Below are 13,380 nucleotides of genomic sequence, written 5' to 3'. Positions count from 1 at the left end.
AACTAGATTAATACATGCTGTAAAAATGTAATAGCTAGTTCATGATACCTAATTAAATAACTAATGTCATTGCTGATCAGAGTGAATTGTCGAGCAAAGAGAAGTCATGCAGTGAATTCATAAGGAACTTTTTTTAATGGAAGTACAAACAAAAAAAAGCATACAAAATTGGTTTCAAATGATCAACAGACATGAGTTACTCCATTCAGAACCTTTCACTGCCCAAACAGCATAAAATTACATTCCCGGCATTTAGGCAGGATGAAACCATTGCTACCCATTAAGCACAGATATCTTAAGTAAAAAAGGATCCTCAGAATGCTATAGGGAAAACACATTTTAAAAAGACTTTGGGGCCAAAAAAAAACAAACAAAAAAAACAATCCATTGTTTCCCATCATCCTAGTCTGTTGAGGAGGAACGCACAGACATGCTTTCTCTGACAAGGCTGGACTTGAACAATTCTCACTTCCGACCATTGGATCGTGAACGACTGAAAAGAAAAGAAACAAGACAAATTAAATGAGCATAATACTCCAAGCTATGTTACTACACAACTACTTATAAGTATAAACCTACCTGCGTGATCTTGAGAAAGACCTTGAAGGTTTATAGTTTCTATCATTAGATAAAGACCTCTCTCTTCTCCTCTCTCTGGAAAGGGACCTATAAAAGACAAGTAAATATACAATGAGTGTTCGTTATAATTACTCACACTGCTAAGGAATTGCAGAAATGAGACAAGAATGAGGGCAAAGTTACAGAGCTATATCCATAAGAATAGCCATAAATATACGTGATTTCAGGAAAATATTTATGGTGATGTCAATACTTCTATGATTTTGAAAACATTTAAGTAGCTCACCTGCTCCGACTACGGCTAAAGCTCTGCCTCCTGGGAGACCTAGACATAGATGCAAGAAATACTAACAAGTCAGGGGTCAATATGGTCAAAAATATTCATGACATATGAAGCGCCACGCAATGACAATTGTAGTTTTTTTCCAGAACAGATAATAATCTGCCTTCAGTGAAGGTTTTAGGAAACCCATTATGGGTGAATACATGTTTAAATCAACTAACTATCAGAAGCAGCAGTTCCAGATCAGCCTTTTTTTTGCCAAACCTTTGTGCACTGATCAAAAAGGTTTCAGTATGAAAACTACTGAAACAGAGGGATATATAAATGTACTGTTTTGAAGGGGAGAAACTCACTCTTTGGATATTGTAAAATACAAGTTACCATAACAAAAAAAGGTCATACCTCAAAACCACCAAATAAACAATTCAATGTCATTAAGCGGGAGGAAAAGGCATTAACTTACTATTCTGTTTTCAACAAGCTAGTTATGATGCAGTGAAGCTGAGTGCTGATCAGGAGGGCGTAATTTGCGGGGAGATTTTGCCAGATGGTTGCTAGATGTTAACAGCTATACAGTAGTGGCTGAAGATGTCAGTTAGATGAGGACTGCTGAGGATATGTTGTCATGTAGACATTTGGGGAGGGGCATAAGACCCGTTGATTGGTAGTAATTGTGGCGTGGTTGGTTTTGCCGATCAGGTTAACGTTGGAGGAGGTGAAGGAGCCTGAGAGAGGCATGCTCGGGAACCAATGGGCTGGTGGCCATGCTTGGATCATATGAGCTGATTGGTGTACGCTGGTCACATGATGTTGAAAGAGGGCTAGTTGACTGACTCAGAGGTAGATGAGTAGAGGCTTGGTGATGTCTCTGAAAGGGGGGGGTGGGGTGGTCAGCTTCATTAATATAAATAGAAAAATGACATAAAACCCAAACAATGAGAAGATTCTTTGGAAATAAGTCATGTGATCAGCTAAAGACAAAAAAGAAGGAACACCTGGGCCCGGTTGCATGAAACCTCTTAAGTGGTTTGACTTAAAGGGGGAAAAAAATCCCTGAGGAAAGGGATTTCTTTAAGTGCGTTGCAACAAACGTCTTGAGGCCTGGGTATATTAGTTTTCCACATTCCACTCTGAGTCGTGCACATTTGAGTGTGTGAGCTTTTTAAAGTTTACTCTTTTTGGCCATGAGTGCGGAAAGAGTGCGAGTGCCAAACTTTGTTAGTGGACTCAAGTCCCTCACACCTGCACTGTTGTAGACGCACTGTCCATGCAGACAAAACTTGGGCAGCACGTTGACAGTGTGCACGGATGTCCCTCCTGATGACAAAAAAATGTCACATGGCCAGTGCGGAACGTGGAGGGCCAGTGTATACTCTGGGCTTTAACCATCACCCATCCCTAAGTGTTTATATTAAGCATTTTGCGATAGTTTCTGGCAAAACAGGGCAATGGAGAAGCGGTTGCTATAGTTACAAAATCTTCCACAATAAACAGAACAAAACAGACAACTGACTTTAACATTTAATAAACTATACAGCTACAATATGTTATGGAGATTATTAAAGGGGGTCTGACGGACAACACAGAGCATCCTAAAATTTGAGCACATTGTTTCTTTGAGTACGCACACAGGCAGTGTCCAGCTACGTCACCGGTGGATGCTCTAAATCCTGCCGTGCAAATCGCACAATTTCCCATTTAATTACATTATATTTGACCACCTCGTTACTTTACCCACGCATCGACACCACTTTGTCTGTATAGTTATTCAATTTTGCCGCCTTGAACTGAAGCACGACAGTACAGAATGATGCGTCCAGTGTCTTAGCAGAAACACGGCTCGGCGCCTAGTCCTATGCGTTAACCGCTTTAAAGTACTAGTAACAAGAAATCTAAACCAAACTGGACCAAAGACAAAAAAAATAAAGATTTTAAGGTTAAATGATCACTAAGGACTTTGTTGCAATGCATACAAGAACTTAAGGGAACACTTAAGTAATTAAGGGAAAGAATACTCCATGACTGCCTTAATGTTCCTTAAGTGGACCCTTATTTTTTTCCTGAAACCCATGTTTCACTAAGGGTACCCTTAACCTTAAAAATTTGGGTTTTCTTAACCTAAGGGATTTCATGCAACCGGGCCCTGACCCCAACAGCAATTTTTCTTTTTCTCTATCAAATTAATAAATAAATATCTTACTATTGCAATAATACATACTATTGCACTGTAAAAATATAAAAAAAATACTATTTATTAATAATAATATTATTATATTATAGTACGATGTTAAAATAAAAATATTAATAAAATTAATAATTATTATGTTATTTTACAGCACAACAGAAAAATAATACTAACATTTACGATGGTCCTAATTTTTTGGCTTTCAAACGTTAAACCATTGAGCTTTTATTTTGAAGGAAAACCGCAGGAAGACCTTAACGCTTCTCTTTGTAGACAACAGATTTATAAACAATTCTCATAACAAATTTGAGAAGATGGCGCATGTTGCTTTAAATTGCAGAATAGCATTTAGCGTGAATCGAATCTGAAAATGAACACAGTGCCGTGCTTTGGCTTTACTCTGAAACATGCAGCACAACCGTTGTGATTTGATGATCGCATTAAGCCATATCACATTCTCACAGCCATGCATTGTCAAAATCAATTAAAAAAAGGTTACCAAGCAACTGCCATCATTTTTACTTGCATTTGACGCTTTGAACCCCCGGCTAACATGCTACGGGTGTCTCGCAGATGGTGCCGTGAGCTCGTGCAACGCTGTCAGAATCAATCCGTGCAATTTATAAATGGGGTTAGAAAACGTAGCATTTTGCAGTTTATTTAGTATTTTATTAAGGCTATTTCGCGATTTCAATCATCATAATGTAACCAGCCACACAATAAAAAAATCCCTCAGATTTAAGAAACTCATGTGGGTCCTACTTTTCAGGACGGAAAAATTTTATAAATAGGGAAAAATTATATCCGTGACTACAATTTAAGTAAATGAATATCCCTGATCAAAAACTCAAGGCAGTCATTTAGAATAATAGACATCAGTTAGGGGGAATGAAGCATTGGTTAAACAAAACAACCGTTGAAAACTTATCAGGGCAAGCATAGCAAGGGGAAGGTTTCGAACAGCTCTCCCAAATTTATGAAAAGATGCTGGTTTGTCAGGCTCATCATTCTGCCCATAACTAAGCTTGAGGTGAGTGGGTTTAGTCAAACTTCAGCTGTTGATCAAGGTTGAAGGCGATCAAGACAAGATCAAAACTGTACCGGCGTCTAGCGGGTGGGCTGCGGCGTCTAGAATCATCACGTGGGCGGCGATTCCAAGAAGGGGGAGGTCCTCGATACCTTGATCGTTTTTCACCACTGGACATTTCAACTCGCACCCGACAACCACATAGTGTCCTGAAGACGACAAACATAGGGTTATAAAAATACTTTGTGGACAGAGCATGACACATATTTCAAGATCATGCAGTCCAACCACGGAGAAAACAAAGCAATAAATAGCAATTAGCTGTAATATTGGTGACATCTTTAAAATAACATTTACTTCTCAGTGTTATTTTAGTATCAGTGATATAAAAATAAAATCTGATTAAAAATATTAAAAACAATTCTATGTATTGTATATATTTTATATACTGTTTTCATTTTAGTTTAAGTAATTTTGTTGTGTGTTTGTCATTTTTAATGTTTTCTTTAATATGTCTATACAGTTATTATTAAATTTTAGGTTTGGTTATTGAAGTACTTGAAAATAAATGAAAAACAAACTAAGCTAAACAGAAATGAGAAATGTTGCCTTGGAAACTAGCTGAAATATTTTTATTTTATTTTAATTAGAGTTTATTTTTATTTCAACAAGTACAAAAAATGGTTTTAGCGTTAATGATAACCCTGTTACATCTATATACATTTTTGTCCTTTTTCAAACACACACAATACAATTCTTTAATCCTTTCCTTAAAGGGATAGTTCACCCAAAAATTTAAATTGTCATTTACTCAATCATGTTGTTCCAAACCTGCATGAGTTTCTTTCTTCTGTTAAACACGAAAGATGGTATTTTAAAGAATGTTGGTAAACAGACAGCTGACGGTAGCCATTGATTTCCATATTTTGTTTCTACTATGAAAGGCAATGGCTAGCCTACCGTCAACTGTCTGGTTACCAACAATCTTTAAAATACAACAGAAGAAAGAAACTTATACAGGTTTGGAACAACTTTAGGGTGGGTGGGTAAGTGATAAAATTATCATTTTTGGGTGAACTAACCCTTTTGATCAGTATAATCTAATCAGCAGGAATCTAATCTTTTGTCTGTTCCAGAGGACTATGTTTCTGAATTTAAACATATTCTTACCTTCCATCAAGTTCCCTCACAGCATCAGCCGCATCTCTGGCGTCCTCAAACTCCACAAAAGCGAAGCCGGGAGGATTTCTGGCCACCCATACGCTCCTCAGTGGACCGTAATAGCCAAATGCTCTCTCCAACTCAGTCTTGTTACCAGTGTTGCCCAAATTACCAACGTAGACCTTACAATCCAGTGGACAATCACGGCTTAGGGAAGGGTCTGCGGAGGGAAAAAGGTTTAGTTAAATAATTTCTATGTTCTGTATTATTAGTTCTCATATGTCTATCCAACCTTTTTTTAAGAACATTAAAATGTCTCATTAGCAAGGGTGGATGTTAGAAAAATGTAATCAAGACGTAAGTTACCTCCCATGTCTTCACCAATCCCGAACTCAACTCCACACCTAAAAAAACTGCAAGAAATAAGACCAAAGCACCGAGACTATGAATACGCAATAAAAACTGGATGATAAAAGTATCAACTGTTACTTTTAATATGTAACGTTAGCACAATCAAAAGTGTAACTAAAGAGGCTGTACATTTTGGAAACAATGAAAACACTAGCATGCAACACTGGGTCACTCACAGGAGTTATGAAGCTAATTTAAAAGCGGCTTTAAAGGAAAAATAAAATACAAACATACAAACGATAGTAAAACGGTTTGAAGTGTTTTAACATTCAAAGTCTAACAGTTAGTTCATTTTAAAGCAAGCAGATTTGTTACACATTACATTCATGCAAGTTAACGTTACCAAGCTAAAAGGCTAACATGAGCGTTTAAAGGCCTAAACACGACATCAAAGCAATAACAGCATAATACTGATTTAATGAACAAAACCGACTACATTATAAGTTATACGCATATTATACATTTATTCGAGGTAAGTTAATAATTGCGGTTTCGTTTTCTTACCGGTAACTCTGCTTTGTTTGCGTTAGCGAAATCGAAAACGCGCCACTGCCACTAACACCTCGTTGCTAACGCGCGCTAATAGTAACCACAGGCCCTCGCGAGCAAATCTACATGTGAAGCACTTCCGGTTCTCTTCATCTTCAGCAACACGGACGTCAAATGAAAAGCTCTCATGGCTAAAAAATATGGGAAGTGCGCTACATTTCTTCTCTTTAAACAGCCATCAAACACCTGAGATAACAATATTTGAATGCTACATGGAAGTGTCTAAGGATGAATATTGACGCATAGGTCCAGCACAGTTATTTAATAATCTATAAACACCGATAATGAATGGACCCTCCCTTCTATTTCAGGTCTAACTAACTCAGCAGAATACCCAACATTATTTTTATTAGTTGATAACATTTACTAATTATTTAAATATTTAATAAATAAATGTGTGTGTGTGTATGTGTGTGTATATATATATATATACAGTATATATATATATATATATATATATATATATATATATATATATATATGTGTGTGTGTGTGTGTGTGTGTGTGTGTGTGTGTGTGTGTGTATGTATATATCCCTATATTGTTATATACAATATTTGCTCAAAATCATTAGGTTACATATTTTGATCAAAATAAATAAAATGATATAGACTAGTGCTGTCTAAACTATTAATTATGATATTATACATATATATTATTATTATTTTGTATGTTATTTTGGTGGTATGAGCTGTAAAAGATATTATGACCCTTTAATTAGCAAAATATGGGGTCAATACGTGTGTCAGATCCTCAACAGCTCATTTAGGCAAAATCTTGGGGGCAATAGTTCAGCCTTTGTTTTAGGTTAAGTAAACACCAGGGGAGTTATGTAACACGGCTGCCTCATATTCAAATAAAGAGCACTACGCTGCCTGCCTTTATTTTTGTCTCACTAGGCACAGGCAGGTCAGTAAGTATGAATGTATGTTTACATCTACCTCACCCTTTTCATACTCCAACTCTTCTTCATTTATATTTATTGTTGTATACTTACGTAATTTGGAAACGAAAAGGGCATCCCATTGAAAAACCAACATATATTTTCCTCATTCTTATGTTCCATGTATATTTGTCTGCAAGACAATGTGAATTGGTCTGTTACCACACACGGCACAGAATGTTTTTTTCCGCCCAGATTAGTACTGCACATTCTGTTCTGTTTTTCTTCCTGATGACTGGTTAGCCTCTCATGAACCCTCCCTCTCACTCTCCGTAAAAGATATACATACAGACTAAAGCACACACACACACACACACACACACACACACACACACACACACACACACACACACACACACACACACACACACACACACACACACACACACACACACACACACACACACACACACACACACACACACACACCTTTGGTTTGGCTTTGCTTAAATGTTGATAAATTACTTGCACTCACATACAATGAAATGACACTGATACTAAATTTCATGGATTTAATGGAAAGCTTCTTTTTAACACATGTAATCCAAAGTTCATACATCTTACAGATAGAGAATACTTCTATACATTTCAGTGGAAGCATTTGTTTGAAAAAATAACTTTCCATTCTACAATATCTGTTAAATGTCATTTTACTGGTCTAGTCTGAAATCTAAACATGCATGAGATAAGACATAAGAGGTACAAATCAAAACTTTTTAACAGATTTAAGATTCAATTTAAAAATCTAACATTGAATTACACTGATAGAATGTTCACAATTTTGTCTGCCTTACGCCTTAGATAGTGCAAAACAGCAAGTGCCAACTTTTTCACTCGTCGTAGTTCCTGCAAGTGTTTTCCACTTTATTAGTACAGTAAAAGATTGTTTAGATTGCTGCAAATGTCCCTACCTGACAGATCACTGAAAAAGGGGTCCTGAATGAAACAAATTAATCTGTTATCACTTAGCCAGATGACTTTGAGGTGCTTTCTGCCCAACATTTATTTGATTTTCTGACATATCATTGGAGGGCAGTTTTTTTGGATGGAGGTTATGGCCTATGTTCGGAAGAGCATACTTTGCACGGTATGCAGCAGTTTTAGATTCATGGAATACCCATATAACCTACTACATTTATCAAAATGTGCAATACAAAGAGCACACTGCAGAATACTGTATCCCACAATGCAACACACGCTGGCTTGACCTTACATTTCCAGTGAGACAAATGAACAAGTATATCAGCTGTGACAAATCTGTATTTGGACTCAAAATTAGAAACAATGTTTGTTTAACCTTACTATTTTTTTAAAACCAGGAGGCAGTATGTACTCCAGTATACAAGTTTGAGAGCGCCATTCAGATTTGCAATGCTTTGGGAGTGTGGTCACTGTTGCGCTCTTTTGCCAATAATTACATTTGTATTTCCATACTAACAACAACTTATCCGATTGGTGGATCGCTCTACAGGATTATGGAAAGTAAAGTTCTTCACCGGATATTTGGCAATTAAACTTTTTTTTTTTTTTTTATAAAGTTGAAATCACATTTGTGGCTCAATTTTGTATGGAGTCTGTATTTTATGGAGAAAATTAATGGGATTTTTACTTTCTGGGCCCTATACTGTTGGGCTCTTTAATAATCACCTATAATATAATCCATTATAGAAAATTTACACTGCAAAGCTGGCACAGAAGCGCTTCTGAAGTGGCAATTGTCTTTACAGACTGTTTAATTCTGCTTAGAGGTGGCATACATGCATTTACACAACAACTTTAACTGCATAATACGAGGGGCTGAGGTGGGTCAGAGCAGGCTAAATTAATCTGGCTTTTATTCGGCATTGCGTCTTTACACAGAATTTTGAGCAGGCACAGAACAGCCTTAACACAGCTGTGTAAAGATAACATATTTGTTTCATCATTTCCAAGTGAGCCTTCAATCTCTCAGATGGACTCACTGTTTTTACAGAATCCATTTACCAAAGGAGGAATATCTGTAATAAATAATAATTCATCACAGTTGGAATGTGATGTTTCAGTAGTTCACCATGGCAAGAAGACCTTGGAATATTGCAGACTGGCAATGGGAAGAACCACAAGAAAGGGTTCACTCTTCTTCTTTGTGTATTAGACATGGTTTAATACAATTCAAGATCTTACAAAGACTTCACCTATCCAACTAATGCTCACTAATATGTTTTATCTGTGAACTATGTGATAGATGCAGTCAAACTCCAGCATCAGGAAGTGTTTTGGAAGTGTCCTAATATTCATAATTATTGGATTTCAGTTTTTCAATTATTGTCAGAGTTGTTGGGGAAACCATTGGGCCCAGACCCAATTTTGGCTATTTTTGGTGTCAGTGTTGACAGTGTGGAGCTGTCTAAAAATCAGTGTATTGTGCTTGAAGTTGTTGATTGATTTTGCTCAATAAAAAAACAAAATAAAAAAAAAGTTTTATTAATTATTTTAATAAGACAGCAATAATTTAACCCTAACCCCACTCCCCCCCATTTTAAAAAATACATTTTACCCCCCTAAACTAAATTTATCATTATTTGTGTCAAAATATAATTTGTTTACATATGGAAGGATATTATTGCACACTGTACCTGCAAAGTGAATTTTGTTGGAATTTTTCTTTGTGCCAATGTAGAAAACTTAATAAAGAGAATGTTCTAAAATAAAAGATAACGTATTTGTAAGACTCACTCTGCAGAAGACAAAACACGTTGTCAAGACAACAGCAAAAGCTGCTCATTTAATTAACATAGAACCAAAGTGAAAGAAAAAAACACAAGCTTGCATAAAACTATAAATCTTATTCAGCTCGCAAGGATAAGCAAATGCTTAGGATATTTCACTTTTCTTTTCTTTCTTTGGTTTTTATTACTCAGCCTCTTAATGAAATCTACATCATATTTCTAAGCTGTACAAAAATGTCCTGTTATTGTCCAAGTTGCTTTATAGAATGCCGGTACATAGAAGGTTATAATAGACAATTACCTCTCGCTTTTTCCTATGAGCAGGTCATTCGGGCGAATAAAGACAGTGACACATGCAATGTTAATTCCACTTCCCAGACGTTTGTATTAAATGTAGTTGTAGGCTGAGAGCAAACGACGCGTTTGTCAACCATGTTTGTCAAGTTCACTACCATTTCTTACCTCCGTTGCGCAGATGAGTCAGTCAGAGTCTCCAGTCTCCACCGCACGTGCCACTGTGAACTAGAACATTTAGTTCTTGACGCGCGGACCTATTGATCTGAGAATCCAATGGATAAACGGACAGGATTATTCTCTTGACTGTTACAAAAAATTAAAAAAAATTAAAAAATACATTATTTGACGACAAGGTGAAGCTCCTATAATCACTCCTTATTGCATGCAATTATTTTAATCGCTTTCCAAGCAATCCCCAATATCCTATCCTATATGAAATATATGTTGTTTAATGTTAACATTTGTAGCCTATCATTTCTCAGACTGTGGAGACATACATGCCTCATGTTTGTAACTGCTAAAAGTGTGGCCTAATTTTGTAAAATGTGGTCATATCTTCCGTAATATGATTATATACGTAGATTATATTATACAAAATAGGAATTATTTAAACGAACTTTCATTCGTGACATTTTAATGTCTTTTATTTATACATTTGCCAAATAATCATGGGACCTCTTGAATGTTTTGCATCACAGTGCAGATTATTGATATTCTCTCACACATCTAAATCAGCGTGGTGTAATAATAGGTTACTCTGTGATCTTCAGCAAGGGGTGGAACAAGAACAGAGAAGTTGTACTTATGAAAGTATGGGTTTGTGAAAGTGTGATACTCAATTTAAACTCAGAGTATGACCCAAAAATTACCCAAGTTTAATTGCAGGCCACCTTTAATATTTAAAAGTAAAAAAATATTATTATTATTTTAGTTTAAATCTAGAACACACCAGATGTTTATTTAATTGAACTGAAACCAGTTCCCTAAAACCTGTCACTTTACATGTTTGGAATAATTACTGCTAAAATGTGCTCTGCAGATAATGGACAAGTGTAGTTGGCTATACGTATAACAGTATAAATTTTTTGGACATACTACCCCTTAAAGTAAATTGTGGAGGTCTCTGATATTACAACATTGTACTTTGTACATGTACTTTGATTTATCTGATGCACTGATTATTTAGTAGCTAATTTAAATCTCACATTGTCACAACTCCCCTGTCCTTGTTCATGAACTTTTATTTTGAAATTATTTTGTCTTGTATTGCCTGCATGTGTTCAGTTCCTGTGTGTTTAGCTCCTGTTTCCTTGGTTACCTTAGTTATTCATTGATTTGTGTCTTACCTGTTCCTCATCATCCTGTGTATTTACTCAGTTATCTTCTGTTCTTTATTTTGTGTTGACATTTTGTGCTACTTATGGTTCCTGATATTTATTAAATGTGATTTAATCGTTCATCTGCATCAAGCCTCTTTGAATCTGGATTATAAAGTCAAGCCAGCACGTAACACACTTACAAAACAGGATATGATAGTATGCTAATACTTTTTTTTTTTAACTCCAATCTTTCAACTATCCTAATGAATTAAATTTGGTTAATGCAAACATACCATGAAATTAAGTGACTGTTTGTGATGGGCCAGCACTATTCATTAATTCCTTAATTGCTCTGTAAATGCATTTTTTTACGGAGTGGGGATGAGTCAAAATTCTATTCAGTGGTTAATAAACCACAAGCTACAGAAGTTTTAATAGATCTAAATCTCTACCTAAAATATTGCTTAAATGAGATACATTTATTAAAGTACTGTAGCAACACTTCAACCCATTCAATTTTTCCTGAATGAAATTTACAAACTATTTTCATTTCATCTTTTCATTTCATCTTTTTTATGCAAATGAAACCATAACAGGTTATTTACCTCTGACAGAAGAAAACCTTAATCATATTCTGAATCACCACAAAGCCTTTAGTCAAGAATGTAATTGTTGTAATCACCAAATGCCAGTATATTGAAAACACGACCACAAGTGGGGTTTTTTTAACGTTTAATTTTCATGCCAGAATTGTGGGGGGAAAAATGCTGATGATGAATTAAATTATAACAGAGTGATTTTTATCTGCTAGATATGATCACTGAACACAAACAGGAAAAAAGGTCAAACAAGTTTACATGGAGTGTCCCCACTTGGACCTTATTGGCAGCGTGACATATTGGTCTGAATCCTTATCCTTGAAAACCCCCCACTTGTTTTCTTGTGCCATCCGTACTGAGCAGTTTCACATTATAAGCTCTGTCGCAGATCCCTGCTGCTAAGATACCAAATGGAGGCAGCATTTTGTTCCACTCTTTCCTATCCTTAAATACTTTAATAATCCTAGAAAAGCTAAAGGTCTGCTGACATAATATTAGAGATCTGTGGTTTTAATTCATTACATTTTTGGCACATTTGACAATGTATGTATTCTAAATATTTCAATATTACAAATCAATCAAATAAATGAGCTAAATAGCATTTCTCTGGAATGGATTGACATATCTGCAGAGAATCTTTAATAAACAGAGCCAATCTGTTATGACACTCACACCATGTTCCTGGATTAACTATCCATCTGAAATGATTGTTTAAAAAAAATCAGGCTTGAAAAGGGAAATCAATCCCAGACAATCACATATGCCATTGTGTTCCTGCTGACACCTCTTGTTGCTCTGGTGAATGAATCGGGAACATTTTGTTACAGTTCCAGTCTGAGAGGTTTTTGAGGCAGGTATAACATGTTGCCCAGTGCTGCTGTTATTCAACATTTGGCATACTAACTTGAAAGGCTTGATTTGATTTCAGCTCTTTACTCTTTACATTAATTATAATTTACATTTAATCATTCTGTGAAGAAATTAAATCCAAATATTATTTATTGAAGAAAATGCATAGCTTTAAATGTCCAATGTTACAACTGTCTGGCCTATAGGTAATGTATCATCTTAAACAGAAAAACATTTCTTTATACACTTTAATAATTTGTTTTTACTTTAAATGAAAATATTCTTCAGTAAAACCTATTAAATGATAAAGTTACCTTACAATACAAAGTGAAATATATTTATTTAGCGATTACTTAATGATTTGAAAATGAAATTGAAAATGTGAAAATATGATGTGAAAATCTATATTACATTCAACAAAACAATGCATGTAGGTTAACATTTACAGTATTGTTAAAATTATGTGTTTA

General features: G+C 35.5%; 1 protein-coding gene across 4 annotated transcripts; it reads right to left on the bottom strand.

Moving 5' to 3' along the window:
* Positions 1-112: 112 nt before the first annotated feature.
* srsf3a (serine and arginine rich splicing factor 3a) lies at positions 113-10,406 on the bottom strand. Of its 4 annotated transcripts, none has more exons than XM_082137211.1 (7): positions 10,309-10,406; positions 5,602-5,648; positions 5,245-5,455; positions 4,149-4,283; positions 866-904; positions 580-666; positions 113-493 (listed from the first exon to the last, which is right to left on the bottom strand). In XM_082137211.1, exons 2-7 carry the CDS (start codon positions 5,606-5,608, stop codon positions 466-468), a joined length of 507 nt encoding a protein of 168 aa, XP_081993337.1. In that variant the 5' UTR covers positions 5,609-5,648; positions 10,309-10,406; the 3' UTR covers positions 113-465. The 4 variants fall into 4 exon arrangements, with proteins under 4 accessions (XP_081993337.1, XP_081993335.1, XP_081993338.1 ...); XM_082137209.1 differs by lacking the exon at positions 10,309-10,406 and adding an exon at positions 10,148-10,292; XM_082137212.1 differs by lacking the exon at positions 10,309-10,406 and adding an exon at positions 6,151-6,282 and having other exon boundaries at positions 5,602-5,639.
* Between the last annotated feature and the right edge of the window lie 2,974 nt (positions 10,407-13,380).

Source organism: Leuciscus leuciscus, assembly GCF_965113295.1.
Source record: "Leuciscus leuciscus genome assembly, chromosome: 14".
NCBI lineage: Eukaryota > Metazoa > Chordata > Actinopteri > Cypriniformes > Leuciscidae > Leuciscus > Leuciscus leuciscus.
Note: the sequence above shows the minus strand (reverse complement) of the source record. Positions and strands in the feature narration are given on the sequence as shown.